The 20,968-nt window shown below is 38.6% G+C and overlaps 1 protein-coding gene across 2 annotated transcripts; it reads right to left on the minus strand.

Annotated features, from left to right (window-relative positions):
• Positions 1-73: 73 nt before the first annotated feature.
• Positions 74-20,126, minus strand: ptk2bb (protein tyrosine kinase 2 beta, b). 2 transcript variants are annotated; one of them, XM_054618855.1, is made up of 31 exons: positions 20,007-20,126; positions 14,150-14,382; positions 13,668-13,846; positions 13,454-13,541; positions 13,030-13,109; positions 12,712-12,774; positions 12,389-12,443; positions 12,127-12,267; positions 11,933-12,007; positions 11,163-11,264; positions 10,948-11,065; positions 10,736-10,775; positions 10,468-10,496; positions 10,292-10,336; positions 10,102-10,199; positions 9,145-9,226; positions 8,951-9,051; positions 8,637-8,752; positions 7,561-7,661; positions 7,248-7,337; positions 5,944-6,148; positions 5,364-5,472; positions 5,187-5,246; positions 4,960-5,085; positions 4,632-4,784; positions 4,374-4,409; positions 3,432-3,456; positions 3,291-3,325; positions 2,909-3,043; positions 2,680-2,760; positions 74-1,882 (listed from the first exon to the last, which is right to left on the minus strand). In XM_054618855.1, the coding sequence occupies exons 2-31, from the start codon at positions 14,345-14,347 to the stop codon at positions 1,667-1,669; spliced, it is 2,982 nt and encodes a 993-aa protein (XP_054474830.1). In that variant the 5' UTR covers positions 14,348-14,382; positions 20,007-20,126; the 3' UTR covers positions 74-1,666. The 2 variants fall into 2 exon arrangements, with proteins under 2 accessions (XP_054474830.1, XP_054474829.1); XM_054618854.1 differs by having other exon boundaries at positions 75-1,882; positions 10,468-10,502.
• Positions 20,127-20,968: the final 842 nt, after the last annotated feature.

Genomic DNA, 20,968 nt, shown 5'->3' on the forward strand with positions numbered 1-20,968 from the left:
TGACCTAAGACTAAGTCCTTCTTAAACGCAGAACATCTCAACAGCAAGACCTATGTGTCAATGAACAGCCATGTACAGTAGCATACATCATATTTATTTTTATATCACTTGATTCACGTGCTAGTAATGGTTATTATACAGAAACATTTCTTCTCTCAAGAGAGCTTTTCACTTTTCTGACAACCAATTATGCAAACCGTTCTTGTCTTCATCTTATAATTTTTATATAATGCGTCATAGTCAAACTTGAGATATGCACTGTATATATAAAACACTTCTGAAAAGTAGATTGAAAAGGTGTTTTAATTTAGATCACATTATTTTGAAATTGTTTTTCTTTTTCTCTGCTGTAAAAACCTATTGTGCTTGACAGATTTTATATTTACAAGGAAAATCCAATTTCTGATCAGATAATTAAGTCAATAAATCACCAATCACAGTCACCATGAAATTAAGTTTATCTGAAATGATGGCATCGTAAATATGATGCCAATAGACCATCATTTTCAGTATACATACTACCTTGAAAAGCAAATACAACTTTTTTCAAGTTGTCCATATCCACTGACTTGTACCATCGTATTGTACTTTAAAACTGGAGTGCAGGACTATAACATATAAATGAACGTTGAGTCATTTAAGTTCACACAATGCAATGCTGCAAGAATAAATCCTAAAATCCAGAAATTAGTTAGCAGCATTTTTGTACTTTCGGTTCCCTCGTCTCTAAGTCAGTGGGATCATTAAATGGGTTTTTGGTTATGCCTCAAATGAGGTTTGTGGTTAACACAAGCTTTTGAGATTTTAAGGTTTTGCTGTACGATATGATATACAACAGTAAATACCCCACTCGTGAATTTTGAAGCTAAAAAAAGGCTGTTGCTAACCAAAGTATAAATGAAACTCAAAAATGTCATCGTACCTACTAGTCTGCCTTTACAGCCTTGTTGTGTAAACTAGCGCTCATGCGACCGTGTTGCAGTTCATTCGTAGCCTAAGGTTAGCTAACATGTAAGTATCATAACCTTTCCAATTGAAAAATCACCAATTGGAAAAGTCGAGTGCACAAGATGCTAAGTTCTAGGGTTGGCCTACAAAGACTCATCAATCCTGCAGCGTTCTATGCTGATTAAGACCTTTGCCACCAGGGAAACTCGGACTCTGTGTATGTGGTTTCTGTGGGGTATTTCCTGCGCCGGCCCACCAATGATGGGTTTACATCAACCAGCCAGAGCTGATTGGAACAGAAAAGGGTTGTGAGAGACTATAATGACCGAGCCTTAGCTGGGAGTATGTCACTTACTATAGCAGAAAATCCAAAATGAAGAAATGTCCAAGACAAGTTCTGTAGTGAAAGCTCCAGATAAAAAGGTGTTCAGATGAAGGATTAAAGTAAAAAAAACAACAAAAAAAACAATCGATGACGAGGACAAACACTCCTGGAGAGGGGGAGATGCGGCGACCTCACCTGTAGGCCTGAATCATCCGCAGTGTTGACAGTGTTTGTGTTTATTACTCTCATTGCCAGAAGTGGGAGACAAAACTTCTGCACCCCAGTGTTAACATTTCTGATCACCATAAAAATGCTCAACTGTGTGCAAATGTTATTTCTGACTGACGGATGTGAATCATTAGCTTGAAACCGAATGGGAGAGCTTACAGTCCACTAGGGGGCCACTGGCTTGGCTAAATTGGCCCTGACTCTGGATTGGTCCACAGCGTCTAACATGTTCTTACTGTCCATAGCCAGAGTGTGTGCAGCAGCCAGCATCTGTTTCTTACACTCCTCCTTCAAAGTGGTGATGGAGTTCTGCTGGGCCAGACGCATTTTGCTGATCAGCTCCGCCATGTCGTTGTTCAGCAGCTTCTGGGTGCCCTCGATCTGTGGGGACAGTAAACAAAACATAGTAGATGGCAATGTTGTTGTTGTTGTTTTTTTTGTTTGTTTGTTTTGTTTTAAAATGGAGGACATTTTGACGTGTCACAGTATTAAAAAGCACAGGTGAAATAATGAAAAGACAGATTGCTTAATCCCCATTTGGCTGCTACACTTTCATGGTCCTGGTATTGCGCATGCTGGCTCACTGCCAAACTGTCAAGGTGTATTGGGACACTCGTTAATGTCATTGGTAACACCTGTGCTTTTCCTATTATGACAATAAAAATGTCTGCTGTATAAAAGGCCTATAAAAAAACACCTGTAGATATTTTGTGATGCAAATAAAAAGGGCACTATCTTTGTGAAGCTTATGTACGTTTTGGTTGATATTCCTACAGGGATGTGTTCATTCTAAACTGCATTATATTGTCAACTGTTGTTATTTTGTCCATACACTTTGCCCATATATGGTCCTTTACATAGATTTTGTTGACACCCCTGTTTGCATATCAGCTGATGTTGTTTCAAGTAAGCGAAAAACGTGGCCAACGAAAAAATTCTGGCTTTCTTCAAAATGCTATAATGTGAAAACTATGGATTTGGGCCGACCTCAGCCAGAATAGCAAACACTAAATGGTCATTTCCTCTTTGCTGTTTTGTGCTTGAAGAGGAGTTCTGTCACTTTTTTGTTTCAGGGATAAATAGCAGGAACAGCTTGGGAGAAAAAAAAAAAATCAATAAAGACAGGAAGCAAGGAGATGAGAAAAGGCAGCAAACAGGCTGCAGAAAAAAAAATGTACCTCAGTCCTGACAGACTCGTGTAAGGTGGGCAGTATGTCATCCACACTGCGAATCAGATCTCGTAAAGCCATCCCAACGGACTGTGGGCAGAGATCAATGCAAGAAATGAATTAGCTGTATGACTCAACAAGTTTGTTTTCCTATCCAATACATACACCTTCAATTTGCTTCTAATGTAGCAACAAACTGTAAAACTAAAGTGAAAAACTGAAATTTGTCTCCACGTACCTTGACAATGGTGATGTATTTTTCCGGTGGCGCCTCTGCGATGTCATTCTTGAGTTGGACAACAACTTTAACCAGGTCCATGACGTACTGGTACACCTTGTCGTCGGAGCGGTCCAGCTCAGCTGTGGGCGCAGGCTTAGTAGAAGGGAATAATGTGTTTTCTTGATTAAAATACTCATTCTCTTTACTTACACAAAGGATCACTGGGCACTATTTTAATGAATAGTGGCATCAATTCTCTTTGAACTGGAGGGAAATTTCACTTGAAATGACTCCAAGTCATTATGAATTCTCTTTATCTAAAAGTCAAAGCTATTAAATAGTCTTTTTATTGGGATAAAAATATATTAAAATCCCCCAAAAATGAATCCATATAAATTACCTGTGCTGTGAGCCTCGGGGGCTTCTCTGGAGGTGCTGCATGGCAGAAAGATGAGAGAAATGAAGGACAGGAGGGTTTAGAGAGAGATGAAAGTGCTCAGAATGACTAAAAATAAAATGTTAATTTCTTTTGAGCACTTACCATGGTCTTCTTCAGCTTCAGGGGACTGAGAAGAGAAAAAAGATTTATCTCATGAGCACTAAAATTTTCTATCAAAATAACTACGCAACACTACAAAAAGATTTAACGTTTGACATTACAGACGTTTACTGGTGTGCTCACATATTACAAAAAAGTATTTCTGTATCTGCTGCCCTTGAATTTCATTTAAATTAATTGAGTATTTTTAAACTATAGTATAGTTAAAACTGTTTTTTTATTTACAGATGTAAATCTGTAAATAAAAAAAGTTAACACAGGCAAATATTGCCAAATATTAATTTCTGTTGATGGCCTAAGGGCCCACCGAAAAGATAAGATGCAAACGCAAATTTGTAAATCTAATCTTCAGATGTAACAACAGGCAGTAATGGTAATTTATTAGTTTCTGTTCCAAGAGGTTAAGACAGAGATAATTCAATCACTGAATTTAGTCGACATCTAGTGTTTAAACTGGGATGTGCAAAGTACAAACACTGCAATGTATTAGAAATATACACAAGCCATATTCTAGTGTATTTTTAAAAATTCACCTCAGACCATTTAAAAAAAATGATCAGCTATAGACATGAGTGCGTTAAGGTAGTCCTAGTAAATATCAGAGTAAAAATGTTCTCTGTCATATCAATTAAATTCCATCTTCTTACGCCTTTTTAGCTTTTGGAATTTAAATGTGTATTTGAGGATAAATAAATGGGATATTTCCTCAAATATTAATGCCTACTGTTCAGCTGTTTTTGTCATCATTGCAATCCATTTCACTCCGCTTGAAATATCATGGACACTACACAAACTACTACATGTTGTGTGGCATCATGCTGACTATCTGCTCACTAATGGGAAAAAGAATATGTTGCCAAATAAAACAAAATGGGACAAGAAATGTGAGACACTTGACTCTAAAATGACTCCAAAAACACCTACCGCTGGGCCGGCAGAGTCCTCTGGTCCCATGGGGTCCTGCAAAAGAACAGGCAGGTTCATTTTATACAATATGGACCCCCTCTTTGGAACTGTTATCAGGGGAACATTCAATTTAAAGTGTCGGGAGTGAACGAGCGGGTTGATATTGTTTAATATTGCCTCATTCCACGTGGCCTCCAGGGCCACATTCAACAGAGTGGGGTGACACAGAGACACAGAGAGGGGATTGACAAAAGTAAACGATGCTCTGTTTCCCACCAGGAGTCTCTCCTCCTTCTCCAGCCACTTCTCGTCCTCCATCATCTGCTGTTTCTGCACGCGGAGAGTGTTCTGCATGTGATGTCTCTCCTGCTGCCACAGGCGCGTGGCGTCCTCCCTGCTGTTTGGTTCTGCTCGGAAAAACTCGCCCTCCTAGAGTCGGTGGAAGGGTAACAGGAGAATAATGAGTCAACAACACACAACGCCTTTTTTGGGTCTCTTAATGCGTTCGTTATTAACTCCAGCTTTATCAACATTAGAACACGTGACTTACAATGTAAGCAAATTGACCTTTCTAGACCTTTTTTAGACCACAAGTCTTTCTTACCCCCATGCTGCGACGCCGAGGGGACCTGGTTTCCGGCAACCCGAGCATGCTCATGGAGTCGACGGGGGACTGGTATTCACACGGGCTGGCCAGGTCAGGTGAGCTGGCACATAAAGCCTCGTTCAGCTGCACAGATACACACATCACTCAATATATATGTTTTTTGATGTAAAGCCCTGTCATCTTGGAGGAATCAGTTTAGAGATTACCTGGGCTAGCTACAGTACCTGAATGTGTAGGCCAATGCTGAGCATGTTCCCGAACCGCCCTGGTTGCATCCTTGAAGGCTACAGTAAATATACAAAATATGTATCAAAAACAAGCACTAAATTAATACATTTTAATTTGAATAATGTGCTATTTTTCGTGACATAACAGTGTCTGAATTTGACATGGATTCATACCTTCGGAGGAGGCTCGTTGAAATTGAACTTGGGGTCGAAAATTTTGGTGGAGCGCGCTCTGTCCCTCTCTCTCTCCACTTCCTGCTCCTTCTCCATCTTGTGGACATCACTGACAGATTTTAGACAACAAGTTACTATAAATTATGTCTTATGAGAGGAAAAATAAAAACATCTAATGGGCAGTTATTGCAGGCAACTACATACTGCAGTCAATGGTTTAAAATCAATGCACTGCTGATCTTTAATATTCGTCCTCCTATCTTTTTTTTTTACGATTTAAAAACTAACCAGCAATAAATGGATTGAACGTCTTCTATGCTGAATTTAATATTTAATATGAGATGGTAGACGGATTGATACATTAAATTAAGATAATTTTGGCATCTTTGCAAAGGCCACAATAACAGAGTACCTTTGTCCTTGTTGCTCATGCATTGATGAGAATTGTCACAAAACATTTACATATGATTTCACATACATCAATAGTGAGTAGAATTCAATACAGAAAGGCCACCACGGTAGATCCATCTTTAAATAAAGGGTCTAATTAGAGCTCTTTTTATATAGAGTAAAGAAGTACCTGATCTTCACCACCAGCTCAGTGAAGCTGGGTCTCTCTCTGGGATCGTAGGACCAGCAGCGGGTCATGAGGGAGTAGAGGGCAGGAGGGCAGTTGTCCGGTTTGGGCAGCCTGATTCCCTGCTCCAGCTGGTTGATCACGTCTCTGTTCTCGAGCCAGAAGAATGGTTGCTGACCACAACTCATTATCTCCCACATACATACGGCTGTGGAGCAAAGCAAAAACACAGAGAAACAGAAAGTTCTTAGACACATGCTTACTGGGATGCATTTTTTTCCAACCAAAAGGATCAAGAAGTGAACCCCAGAGAGTGACACGTTGTTGTCACGAGGGCCAACTGTGATGGTGAATAAACAAAGGAGGAGGACCTCAAACAGACTATATTAACCTTTTTATTAATATACCATATTATTTCATGCATGTTCTTATTATTATTATTATATCTATTAACCATACAGACTTCTATATATACCATTTTTCAAACTGCATTGTGCTGAATCAAAGCGAAGATAATCCACAGAATAAATCACTCTCAAATGCATAACACTTAATTACATGTATATATTTATAACAGTAAAATAAACTTTTTCGATAAGAAAATACCTGAGATCTTCCTGAGTCTGTGTGGTATTTAATCTATGTTTACTTCCTAGTCTAAATGCAATAAATTCAGATTGCCATCTTGTTTATGGCGGTTCACTTGTTCTATGCCTTGAAAACATAAAGAATAAAAAGTTTGGGTATGTTCAAGCAAATATTTTGCTTTAGAGGAGGACATAAGCCAGTATTATTGCAACAGGCATATGAGGAGAAAAAAAAGGAAATTAAGGATCTTATGCCTTGTTTGCTTTTGCTCCTCTCTCTAAGGCAAGAAGACGAGTGTGTTTAAACAAATCATTACAGGTCAGAATGTGCCGATTTTCGGGTCTGACATCTAAGAAAAGTTAAAGTAATACACTTGAGGAGCTAGATCTAAGATGTTAATTGTGAACTATATATATATAAATATAAATATAAATATATAAAATATATATATATATATATAAATATATATAAATAAATATATATAAAATATATATAAATATATATAAAATATATAATATATATATAATATATATATATATATAAATATATATCACAGTGTATATCACAGTGTAGCTACAAAGTTGACCACAAGATGGTGCTGATTTGCCTACACAGGTCTCTGTATGAGTTAAAAACCATGCAGTGCCTTTTGAGTGAGGGTACTTCCTGCTAAATGTATTTTGCATTGTTCAGTTGTATTGAGTGTTTCACAAGCTCACCAAACATCCAGACATCACTGGCGGTGGTGAAACGTCTGAAGTTGATGGATTCTGGAGCCATCCACTTGATTGGCAACCGGGTAACAGACGCTGCAAAGAAATGGAAGACCTTGTTATTATGTGTTCAACATTTTTTATTCTTGAACAGGAACCAAAAAAACTGCAACTACATCGTTTGATGTTCCATCTTTACCAGTCTGTCTATTCTGTAAAGGATATATGTAAATGATGCGTTACAATTTAGACAATTAGGTTGCCAAGAATAAAAAGTGCAACAGTCAAATCTTAAAGCTTCCTAAATGCTTTTTCTTACCTTTGTAGTATTCTTCATCCTCAATGTATCTCGACAGACCGAAGTCTCCGAGCTTCACACAGTCTGGACTGGCGACTAAGATGTTCCGCACAGCAATGTCTCTGAGACAAAACACAGAAAAGAAAGTTAAGGTTTATGGACGGATGGAGATGATAGAAATGTAGAAAAAAACAAGCAAAGTTTCTTAAATGGCCTCTCTCTGGTTGACCTGAATGTGACTGATATGATGCCACAATTGCAGCAGAGAATAACACAAAAGGTAATCTTTGCATTTTCCACCCAGAAAGTCATTTCCTTTTTCTGTGTTTTCCTTCACGGGAGATTGAATCCAGAGTGGCCGCTCGCTGTCTGAAACCTGTTGATAACATTCTGCAGAAACATGCTTTCTGTAATGGTGTGTCTAAGTATAAATATGCTGTTTTAGTTTAGTTTTTTTCCTAAATACATCTATCAATAGGATTGTCAACTTGCCTTTTCCTTACCGTCCCTTTTAAATCAACACTGTGCAACAAATCACGCTCAGATTACTCAAATTATTTCGAGAACATACTGTAACTCGGCATAATCGGCACAGAACGGTACAGGTTGTGCCTCTTTTCTTATGACAGTAACAAAGGACCTCATTTGTTATACACTTCTTCCTGAGAAAATAGAGTTTCAGCACAGACATTAACAATTCATACAAATTCAGTGTGGATTAGCTGGTCGCCGTGACTTAGTAGTGTTGACAAAGTTGTCACTTTGCCAATATCATCATCATCATCATCATCATCATCATCCCAGACAAAAAGATTTGTTCCACTTTTAACATGAGGCCTTGGTTTTCCTCATAAAGTTTTAGGGGACCCAGGTTTACATGCGTTTATTACAATATGGCTCCATCAGTTTACAGAAGATTTGTCAGTTGATTTGACAAATTGAAAGAGAGTCCTGATTATTATGTGATCGTTTTCCAGCCAGGATTTTTTTTTAAGTTAAGTTACACACTGTATGTTTCCCTGTGATAAATACAGCACAAATAAAAAGACAACAGCAGTATCTCTACTTCCTGGATGACAATAAAAAGAGCCTCTCACCTGTGGACCACGTTGACCCCTTCAAGGTAGACAAGAGCTTTGCAGATCTGCAGGCTGAACAGCACCAGAGTTATATTTGTCATTGTATTCTGGTTCTCTGATAGGTAGTTCCCGAGCTGCAATGTCAACGATTGAGGAAGTCATGATGTCACTTATTCCACATTCAAATACGGAGCATTTGTCACACTGTTTCTTCATGTCATGGTGAGATGCATGAATCTAGCTGCAGCTCTATGACTTATGCAAGATTACAGTTCAGCTATACAGTTCGACTGCAATAAAATTGAAATCATGAAATTCAGATCGGCACCCACCTCTCCATACTGATAAAGCTCCATGACGATCCACACAGGATCTTCCTCTATGATTCCGATCAGTTTGACGATGTGCTGATGATTGAGGTTCTTCATAATTACTGGCAGACACACAAAGTTCACAAAGTTATTCTCATAGTTATTGTCATCACATTCAAATCATTATAATCTACTTTTTATTTTTTTTTATTTACCTGCTTCACTCATGAACTTCTCCATCACATCAGGTGAACAGTCTTTGCAGGTCTTCACTGCCACATTAATCTTCTCACCGCTCTGTGAAATCAACAACAGAAGTAAACATAGTGAGGCAGTGAAAATTGAAATGGAAACTAGTAGGAGCATTTAAACAAACAGACGGTAGCCGAAATTATGCATGAAATTAACATACGCGTCCCATTCACTTCCATTCTCTGGGAGCTAAGGGGCTAAAAAACATTTGCTTTCAGTGATGAAGCAAATTCGCATCTTCACATTCGTGTGGAGTTCAACTTTGGTGAATTTTCAGCAACAATATTGCCTCGGCTGCATTCGCGCATGTAGGACAACGCCTTTATTCTGAAACTATTTCCATGAGTAATAAATTTAAGCAAAAACACCAAACATTTTCTGGTTCCAGCTTCTCCTTTTGTGATGATTTGCCGCTCTTCTTTGCTTCTGTGACAGTAAACTGGTATTTTGGGAGTTGTAATTTGAAGATCTTCATTCATCTTCACACATGCACAAAATTAACAATTGCCTGCTGTTCACTTCCCTTCTATGAGAGCAAATCATCACAAATGATCAATTGTGACGATTTGCTGCTTTTGTCTAATGTGCCAGTAAACTGGTATTTAGGGGCTTAGATTGGTAATCTCAAGAGCTTAATTAAGGCTTTAGATAATTGTGATATGCAGTTTAGCAGCAGCTGATTAATCTATCATATAAATAGTTCTTTGCAGCCCTAGTACAAATTTAATGCCAGTTAATGCAGTTAATACAGTTTAATATTCTATAACTTCATATCTTATGCAGCAATTGTGACTCTATTTATATTTCTCAAGCTTCCCATCATTTAGGTCTATTGTTAGTTTAAAAATGTTTCATGGGTCTTTTGAATCCTTTTTTGCTGATTTAATATTGATATATTTCAGCTAGGGAGATATACTTACATCTTTTTTGTAAACTCCATCGTAGACTTCCCCAAAAAAACCTGAACCAAGGATTTGGCCGAGAACGATGTCGCCTCGGTCGATCCCGTACTTTACAACTACGAAAAGAGATTCGAATTTATGAGGGTTAAAAAGTCAGTTCACACAGTTATCATTCTGCAAAAGACATGAATACAAACTTTGAACGGACCTGACGTCGGCCTTTCATCGAGGATCTCACAATAGATATCCGACCCTGAAAACACAACAGAAAAGTCAATATGCTTCTACTTGTTTTTTTAAGATAACGAAAAAGGTTTGGCAAAGATCGATTTGAGGATAAATAAACACTTAGGTTATGTAAAATGATGAAAACTGTCAGCTCACCCATACTGTGTCTGGTCGAGCTGGAGTCTCTGTTGCTACAGAGAAAAAGACAGAATGAGAAAAAGCCCCACTCGCACATTTTCAACTAATCGCTCCTCAGAGCGCTGACAGAATGACTCAATAAAAAAGCCTTTCTCATCAATAACTCTAACTTTTCATTCCCGTCTACAACCAAAATGAATTATTACAGCTTGTTCTATGCAGCTACACTGAGGCCGAGAGAGGGCACAAATCATTCAAAGTTGTGAAACAGCCAACATCTACTCACTTTGTAGGGATCTCAGGTAGGGCAGTCCGTGCATTGGCATCTAGGATAGAAATAAGTTATGATAACTCCATTTATTTATATAACACATTGAAAGCTTTTTGATACAGCTTCTAAAAGGCACATTATAATGATTCATAGTTAACATCAACAACACACGGATTGCTTCAACCACAGTGATGTTGCAACAGGGGAAGTGGCTGAGTCGTACACACCTTTATTTGGTCGGTAGATAACAGAATCATCGGTGTCATTTTCCAGCCGGTAGTAGCCATCAATAAGGTCCATCATGTTCTCTGCCATAGGGACTGTGGCCACGTTGATCGATAGCCGCTATCAGAAACAAGACAAGAGGGAAGAACGGGTCAAATTCTCTGAACACTGTACAATGTAATATTGTATAATATGTAGATAGTGTTGTGGTACTTACTTGTCTGGCCCCCTCTACGCTGAGGTCTAAGAGAGCCTTCCCGTCGCTCTGAGATAAGCATTGGATTTTCTTGATCTGTTTGAAGTCGGCTAGAAAAACAGGCTGAGGCACAAAAGAGAGCAACGCAATAAGTTGAATTATTGTGGGAATGATTCAATTTTACGAGCTGTGTTAGAAATACTATAATGATGTATCATCCATTGATGGCAAGATAAAAGTTTCTGTGCAAAAAATATATGTCTAGGCTTGAAAAATCCAGGAGGAATTAATTAATATTACTATTCATTAATTTATACAACTTTCAGAGCAGCCAATTAGCAACCAGCGTAGACTTCGGGAACTCACTGTTAATTAGTGAGCTTTAGAGGTGCTGCTGAGTGTATTTTGTTTCCTTTTCGACAGAGCAAGGCTTTCTGTTTTCCCCGTTTCCTAATTAGCGCATGAATTCTTGAGCTATGGCCCTAAAACAGTTTTGGGATGATTTGCGAACTTTGATCCAATCAATGCATCCTTCAGTGCAAGTGGACGGTTGGGTTTAATTTGAAGAAGTTCACTCAAGTTGCTCCTGAGAGATTGCAATCACGAAAATGGACCAGATGGATGGAAGGAACAACCCAAAAACATAATGCCTCGCGTGGCCGACCTGGAGCCATGAGAACACCGCTTAGCTAGATAGATTTGATATACAACTCAACACAATGTAATATTTGTATGAATATATGAAAAATCAAAGCCCTCTCAAATAATACCTAAGTCTTCATGGTGCTTACCGCTGAATTCTTCTGTGTGCGTTGGCGAATCCCCCTCCCACCGATGACCAGCTCCACTGCTAGACTCCAACCTTGCTGTTGACAAGTGAGTGTGGTTAAATGTTTGTAATATTAATATGAACAAGAGCAGATTAAGGTTTGGAGCTTCTGATGTTTATCACCACGACTACCATAGCATTTAGGGGGCTACTCACCACTAGTTCACATGGGAAAACCTCTTCATCATAGTTGATGAAATCGTTGAGGGTCTCGAAAAACTTGATCATGCAGTCGTCCTCCTTGAGCGTTGCGTACTGTTGAAACGTTTGCTGGATCAACTTCCGTAGCTGCTTTGACTGGATCACAAGCAGGGGAATTAAAAATATTATAATATGTACACTCTGATGAAGGTCTGATCAAGCACCCAGTAGTAAATACAGTAAATACATTCGTGGTTTTGTAGTTGGGATAGCTTACCTTCATGCTGTTAATCAGCTGTGGAGGAAAGAAGAGCTCAAGGCCCACCTCTTTTCTTCATTTGTAAAGGAAAATTCAGAAAAATGAAAATGATTTAAAAAAATATATTGCTACCTGATGAAAACATCATGTTCTTAATGTCCTCTTTGAATGAATGACAAAATTGGTAGTCAAGCTGATACAAGGTGTGTGCAACATTATTCAGTGAGTCTTTTAAAGCGTTTCAATAAATTCAAGGCTCACTATCAATCCATGCAGAGTAATAAGTAAAGGTATGTCACCGAAATTACACTTTCAAGATTAATGGAAATGGAAAAACTTACTCTAGCAGCTCAAAGTTGGACTTCTTCTCGAGACCTTTTGCATTCATGTCTTTGTAGAACCTCCTGAAACAAGAAAAAACATCTCAGCAACATTCTACACAACCAAATGTTCTTCATCCTAAACTACAAGTTACTTTATGACCTAATCTGGACATCAACTATTATTAACCCAAATCACTAACACAGTACATGCCGTATATAACACATGGTCAACCTGTCAAAAACCAACTCCATCAAATCTGTTTTATCACTGCATTTCTTAAACCCAAATTAAAATAAAAGTTTGAGAGTAAAAGATTGAGAACTGCAGTGACTCACCTGATCTCCAAACAACCGAGCTGCAGAGCCATCCCATCACTGACTTTAGAGGCGTGATACTGCATGTAGTCACTACGCACCTGTAGCAAAATCAAAAAGAGAAATCAGTCATACCAACAAATACTACAAAATTACAGGATTATTACACTAATGTAAAAATAATTTAGATATGGTGGAAAAATAAAGATTCACAAAGGTTTAATTGTATTTTTCCACATCCCATCACAGGCTGTTTTCATATTGATAATACTGGGCAACAGCATTTATTTCATATACTACTTAATGCTGAAAGGTGGTGATGACAGACTGCCTACCTGTGTACTGATGCAGTCTTTAGTTAGATATCAACACAAAACCAGTGAAGGAAAGCCACATATCCATTGACACAAAGTTAAAAATAATAAACTACACTGTAGCGTGTTACCTGTTGGTAAAAAAACACTAACGTAGATCTGTCATCTTTGAATTTCTCCAAGAAGTTGACAGGAACGTATCTGATACGAAGGTCATACCTGCATTTGAAAAAGAAAACACCATGCAAGTTAATCAAATGCCGTACTTTAAAATGAACAGATAATGTTCAAACGCTCGTTTCACAGGATCAAATCAGACACAAACGTCCGAGTAACAATCTGTACCTCCACTCAGCTTCCACATGATGGCTCTCGTAGCGTTGCTCCACCTCCCCAACAGTCAGATCCGGATGCAGCCAGTGAAGTTCTTCTGACTTCAGGTGCTTCAGCAGGAGACCGTAGCATCCTGAGTGTTCGATGTTCGGCCCCAATCGACCACAGATCAGAATCGAACGAATGATGGCCTGAACGAGACAGAATGAGGATTTTTATATATCATCAATTTCCAGGCAATCCTTCCTTTTCTTGCACTTTGTGGTTGATACTTGGGCTACCAAATTAAAAGTAAAGTGTAAAAAAAAAAGGTATGTTGTGATTTTTGCCTGTTGCTTATAAGAAAAAAAGATTAGTTGCACACTCAAATACAAAACACAACCTTCAATCTTCCAATACTAATAAAGTATCTCAGATAAACACGATTCACATCTTAATCACGGTCTTCTGACACATCACCTCCCTTCTCTGTGTTTTATTTGGATTACTCTCACCCTAATTTGCCAGGAGCTGTCACATTTAACCAGCTTGAAGTTCTTGCCCAGGTTGTTGTTGGTGCAGAAGCACACTTTGAGGATCTTGACGGGCCCTCCTTCCCCAGGGGGGTTCGATTCGGGGCTGGACTCTGTCACGCTTTGTCTTGGACTGGCCACCTTCCAGGACAGGGTGTCACCGGACATCACCTCATACATTGTCACGAGTGGGTCGGCACCATCATATCATCAACCTTTAGACAGACAAAAGGAAAAAAACTTTAATTAAGATTTAACATGAGTAGTGAAACGTTAGGAGTCCTTAACTGGTTGCAATCTTTAACCCTGAGGTAGACGAATTAAGAAACAAGGAAGAGAAAAAGCCTGTTTCATATAATAAGGTGCTGGTTTTCTAGCGTGTGTTCCAGGTAAAGCAAACGTTTTACCAAGAGAGTACACACTGTTCTGTGACTTGCTTCATCATAGTACTACAGTCATACATCATTTCACATTCATGCCGTGATCTTGTGCCATGTGGTGTCCATGACTCACATCATTTGATTGTGAGATCCGCTGATTACATTCCTTCGTGACGGTGATTGCAAGTGAGGGCTTGAGTGATTCCTAAAGTAGAATTGTGACAGTGTGGAGACTTGTATTATCTTCACCAACAAAGAAAACTCCAAAAAATTCCATCTTCTCCCTGAATGCCAATTTAACTTAAATTTCATTAAATATGCAGAATTGAAAGTTGAACTACCTGTCTAGAGACTGACAGGGACAGGAACAGTGTAGTAAAGCGAAACAACACCTAAATCTGTCCGAAACCAAACAGCATGATGACTAACCAACTTGTGTAGTAACATCTTAGCTGTAGGCCGTTATGCAACCTGTGATGATTCTTCCCACACGCAAGAATCGGAGGTGGAAAAATGTTGCAGGAAAGGAGCTCATCTGTCCTTCCTGAAGAAATAATTTGACATTTTGAGAAGTGTTTGCTTTATAACTGTCAAGATGAAGATTGACAACACTGTCATATTTGTCTGTTCATTATTAACCTAGAGGCAGGGGATGGCTAGCTTAGCTTAGCATAAAGACTGGAAACAGTGGAAACAGCTAGCTCTGCCTGAGGGCAACAATACAGTGCTGCAGGGATTATGTATTTTTGTAGGCCAACTCGGAGACCAACTCGGAAGTTAGGCACATTATGACACCACACAAATGAATACCACTTTTATGATTTATGAAGCATAAATTCAATGGTCAGTAGTAAAAAGTCAAGCTAATAAAGAACTTCACCACGGTCACATGACTTCACATCAACACCACTAAGCTAAAGGTGGACTAGTTTTCACCTTGATAACGTCATGTATCTTAAGCGTGTTAACCAAATACTTTATATCAGGCATCTAACCAAAAACCCATTAAAAAAAAAAAGCATTGACTTTGAGACCCGGGGGAGCAAAAATGCTGACTCATTTCCGGTAATTAGGATTCATTCATGCAGCACTATATATCTGCCTACTCACACCTCTCAATTGTCACTCACTATTTAATATGCTGTATTTTGTTTGTTTAATACGAACATAAACCGAACAGTAACAACAACAATACATGCCGTTATAAAGGGGTGATTTTGGGGCCTAGTGCAGTGACTTCCTGTTGGTTAGTAGAGGTGCTAGTAGGTGGATTTATTTTGTTACCTCTGGACAGAGCCAGGCTAGCTGTTTCCCCTCGTTTCCAGTCTTTGTGCTAAGCTATGCTAACAACTGCTAGCTCCAGCTACACCTTGACCGTACAGGCAGAATCGAGAGTGGTATCAATCTTCTTATCTAACTCTTGGAAATAAGAGCATTCCCCAAAATGTCTATTTTTTTTTTTCAAGACATGAATACCCCCCAGCCAGAGATTCTTCTCCAACCTCTTAGCTTTAAACAAACATGATAACGGACACCATACATCATAAAAAGCTGAGCAAACAGACACAATCACAGGCACAACTACACACCTGGAAACAGCCAACCAAAATGATCTTTTCACTGGGTGAAAAAGCTGAAAGCCTGCACATACTTTGATTAAACTTCTAGCAAAGAGAAGGGCAGCAACCAACTAATGCATTAAATAAAGAAACTAGGAAAAAACCTCCAGATCTGCCCTCACCTTAAAACACCCAAACATAAATCTGTCCACTCCTCACAGTAATATTCTGCCCGATCAATAATCAAACATATGATGGCATGTGAACTCAACAAACAGAGCAAGAGCAGATTATTCTGTTAGTTACCCACCTCACTATAGTGTCCTTCAGAAAAGTGTCATAACCTGTTTTCTCATAAATGCAGCTCCATGCTGTCAGTCTGCTGCGAGGGAGCTGGGCTGTGTTAGTTCCTCGCTGTTGGACGAGGTTGTGTTTTGTTAGCCTGAGGCCATGAATTCCCCAGCAGGGCTGTGTGGGTGTGTTTGTGTGTTAGTGTGTGCGTTAAGTGAGAAAAAGGGAAAGAGAGAGAAGATGAGTGTGCAGCGTGGTCCGGCATGTTTGCACCATCACCTGGGTGTGGGAGGCCTGACAGGAGGGGACTGAGGAGGGTGAAGTTTAAGATTACCTCTTGGATAAAAAACATCCACGGATATACAAATACATTCCTTGGCTCATGCGGGAGAAACAATGAGTCAACCCCAGTGACCGATATACATCCCAGATTGCTACAAATGTTCAGACAGAATAGCAAAATATGCTGTGCAAAAATATTTCTTAGCTATGTAAAAAAAAAAAAAAAACTACAACCAAGTAAGAAATCTTGAAAAAAAAGAAAAGAAAAAAGTCTCGTCTGAGTGATGAATGGTGAAGCTTTGGAGCTGTTGTCTGTGTCACTGTTGAATCCCTGTGACCCTTTGACCTACGGTTTACCTCCGGTAACAAGTGTGTGCGACTTGATTTTCGTCTAGTTTTAATTCTTAACACCTAAACTCTAAAACAAAGAACAATGGGGCATGGAGATAGTCTGCTCAATGAAATGTTTGATTGGAGGATGGAGCTCCATTTAAGCCAATTTCCTTTTGTTTTACTCTTATGTATGCATTTTGATTTTAGAAATATACTATTTGTTGTTAATTTTCCACTGGAGACACATAAATATCACTGAGTAAAATGTAAAATGAACGAGATTAAATCTGTCAAAACGTAGATATATGAACTCAAGTAAGAGTAAGCTGCTTCAAATATGTGTTAGCACTCAGCTAATAAATACATATAAAGAACTAGCAAACCCCAAAAATAGCTCTTTTTTAAAGTGTAACTCTTAGAGGTTTGATTAATACGGGCAATGGTCTGGCATTTACAGTTGCCATCATATGCTCTTTAACAGATATTTATTGAATTAGATAATCATTTTGTAAATATTTTACAGTTTTTTCCACAAGTTATTGTTAAGTTTCTTGTATTTCAGACATTTTACATTTAAGACATAAAAAAGGGTTTGTATATGGTAAAGTAAGATATAAAAAAATCTTGTTATTGCACCAAAACTTAAATGTTAAATGATGCCAAGCCCAGGGCTCTTCTGTTTTTAATGTGGTCATTTGATTTCATCTTGTGAAACGCCACATCACTGATCTCACTCAGGTGGTTATGTTTTCGGACAATAGTCTACAAGGACAGTCTCGTCAACAACAAAAGCTCCAAACTCAAATCCCTGATGGCCACTAAGTCCTTTCTCCAAATAGTTCTTAACAGCTCTCTAGTCTTTTAAAGTGAACAAAAGCGACGCTCTCCAGCCACACAGCGTTGTTGCTTCTCTAACACACCGTCATGCTGGCACTTGAGTTGTTATGGTAACAACTGTTCCAGAGGGAGATTTCTATCGCATACTGAAACCAAGGTGGAGTGAAGTAACTCTTTCTACACTCAGCCACAACAGAAGTTGCAGCGGGAATATTCAGCACCCAAACATTGGTCAAGATCAGGAGTTGTTCCTGCACATTACTGCTGCCATTCTGCCGTTTCTGAACTCTTGTGTTTTGTTAGACTTGTAAAGTATCTAGAAGGTGAATGACAGGGACTGATTCAGGTTGACAGATTGAGACAAACCAGAATGAAATTCCACAGCAGCTGGTGGAGGAATGACAAACTTCAACAAGGCGGCACAAGAGAAAAAATACATTGTTCTGGCTGATATATCAACCGATATGAGCTTGCTGCAGATCAATTTGGGTTGTGTAAATGTCCGGAGGTGCAGCAATGACTCAATTAATAGTGGATCAAAAGAAAATTGTTATTTAAAAGAAGAATACAAGTATTTTTTATGTAAACGAAACAAAGTAACAAGGTTTGAGTTAACATTATAATTTCCATTTTGTTCTCATTGGTGGCACTTGGTGTGTTTTTCGATCTCACTTCCCAGATATCTAATCTGTTTAGCCTTTGTGACATGAATTGTGTTTCTTTTTCTTTGGATTTTCACATCCGTTGTCATCACTCTTGTCTTTGTTTGTTTGGCCATAGTAACTGTTACTCGCCGTACCAGCAGAGAGAAAACAGTAAGCAACTTCACATACAAGTTTGTTTCAGAGCAAGTCTTGCGTAAGCTCCCCCTTCCCCATCTTGAGAACCAACAACTGCTGGCTGATGGAAAATGTGTCACTAACTGTACGCTGCTTGTGATTTTGGCTGTGAATGTCACCACAGAAATTTATTTAAATGATTAATTTTAATTAGAGACAGTGTCACCAGTTTGTTTGTCTACCAGAGAACAATAACAAGCTGACTTTTCAGTTGTGAAATGTCCCACTCAGTATGCATCTTGTTCACAAACGAATATAATATCAAACGTATCTTGACACAAATATTGCTTGTTTGTATGTACAGTAGGCGCATATTATTGGACTTTTTTAAAAAAAAAATATTCAGTATGGCTTGGGCTTAAGTTCCTACACATGTTCATCCTTTGACTGTCTCTCTGCTGGGTCTCTATAAGTAAACTGCATAGTGGTGCAATGGACGACACACTGCTTTTGCCAGAATATGTCATGACTTGCACGCCTGACAGAATTCATATCCATTCCACCAAGAAGTGTCATCAGATGGTGTTCGTGGGCAATTTTAAGAAAACTGACTGCAACAAATTCTCAGAAATCAAGTTACACCCCTACCACCTATCCAACAGTTGTTGTTTGTTTTTTTTAAATCAGACTGTATTTGTCTTTTCAAAAAGTTTATTTGAGAAAAGGTGAAAGAGAGATAAAAACCTTATACCTGCATATATCGACAAATTGTTGAATTAAAGAGTGTGTGCTTATAAAGACAGAGGGGGTGCAGTAGTTCTAGTGAAGCCTAGTTTCCTGGTAGGTGCTTGTCAACACAGGCAGGTATTCAGCAGACAGGCCTGCTCTCTAAACAGTGCTGTGCTGAGGGTCTGCACACAGCACCGTCATGACCCCGGGCACTGGAATGTGGCTCGCTGCTGCTTCACCTGCACAGACTTGCTTTGATTGTGAACAAAGTTATCTCTCTCTCTCTCTGGGGAAAAAAAAAATGGCAGCTAGTTCTTCACATTAAGCCATTATAGTCAACATCATTACCTTGGACAAAATGCAATTATACAAGCTCCAAAGCCAAGTTTGACATTTTGCATGGTCCCACTAACAATGATAATGGGTTTTGTTTTTTTTTAAAAGAAAAAAAAACATGTTTACAGCCGCTTACACAAGCAACCTGAACATTTAGGGTGGTGCAATGGTTTAAATGCAGGACTATATGTTTATTTCGTTCACCTCTAGGAATGTGGGCCAAGCACTGTTAGTTGTGATACCCCTCCTCAGGTGAAGTTGCAAATCCCTCCGCTGAAAATAAACTTGCGCATCTATTAATGGTGTGTCTTACCGGATTCTGGTGTGCTTGCTCTCAGAATAAAAGCTTGTCAGAAGGTGTTATTCCTCTCGGACAGTCCGGGCCTGACAGCTTGACTCTCACACTGAGCAGGTGGCCACTCCCTCACCTGTGCAGCTCTGTGCCTTAAGGTGGGCCCACTTCCTCATTTCACGGACCTCATAAACTGGGAATATGGCGGCCCCACTGCCTTCCTACTTTCCCTGCAAAAAAAAAGTTTTCCAAAGTAAAATATATATATATTTCGTGTCTGTTTGTTTTGCTGAGTCCCGCAGGAGTTCTGGACTTGGACATTTCAAAACATTGCCAGTAGTAAAACGCTCAAAATACGTCGTTTAACTCAAGCTTTTTCTTATAAATAACGACTTTAATAAACACAATAGTTACTTTACCTACTAGTTTAGTTCCGCCTTGAAAGAATATGACACTATGTGTGCATTTAATTTGTATTTTGGTCTTTCGTTTCTTTCTTACCTTAGAAAATGTTGTCCTTATTTATTTTTCAGATGTCTTCACATAACAGTTATTTGCGTTATATTGATGTAATTACACCACCTGAACAACAGATGGCGCTACAAGCTAAACAAAAAAAAAAGGACTGTAAATGCCTGACTTGCCTTTATACTTTACAAGTATCATAAATAATATAATGGATGGGTTGGAAAAAACAAACAGGGTTTTGGGTGTGTCACAGATATTGTCATACTAATTTATTCAGGGAACATCATTTACAGCAAGAATACAGAACAGGACATAATGTATCCAATGCAGACATTAGAGCTAATACATATTATATAAAGAAAAAGAGAAAAACAAAAATAAATTATCTATATCTTATATGATGTACAGTCTTTCCTATACATCTTTTTGTATATGGCCAGAAGTTCCAGATATATTCTAAAAGTTGTGTTTAATACAATGAAGTTTTGTTTTCATACTGGGAATATTCTTGTATG

Source organism: Anoplopoma fimbria, chromosome 18 (assembly GCF_027596085.1).
Source record: "Anoplopoma fimbria isolate UVic2021 breed Golden Eagle Sablefish chromosome 18, Afim_UVic_2022, whole genome shotgun sequence".
In the NCBI taxonomy this organism is placed as follows: domain Eukaryota; kingdom Metazoa; phylum Chordata; class Actinopteri; order Perciformes; family Anoplopomatidae; genus Anoplopoma; species Anoplopoma fimbria.

What these genes read in the sequence shown, in the direction of transcription:
- ptk2bb (XM_054618854.1), bottom strand. Translation starts at nt 14,347, where the DNA reads ATGTATGAGGTGATGTCCGGTGACACCCTGTCCTGGAAGGTGGCCAGT. An exon ending in TTTTCCCATGTGAACTAGTG is followed by an intron (nt 12,008 to 12,126) that starts GTGAGTAGCCCC and finishes ACTTGTCAACAG; the next exon opens with CAAGGTTGGAGTCTAGCAGT. An exon ending in GCGTAGAGGGGGCCAGACAA is followed by an intron (nt 11,066 to 11,162) that starts GTAAGTACCACA and finishes TGTTTCTGATAG; the next exon opens with CGGCTATCGATCAACGTGGC.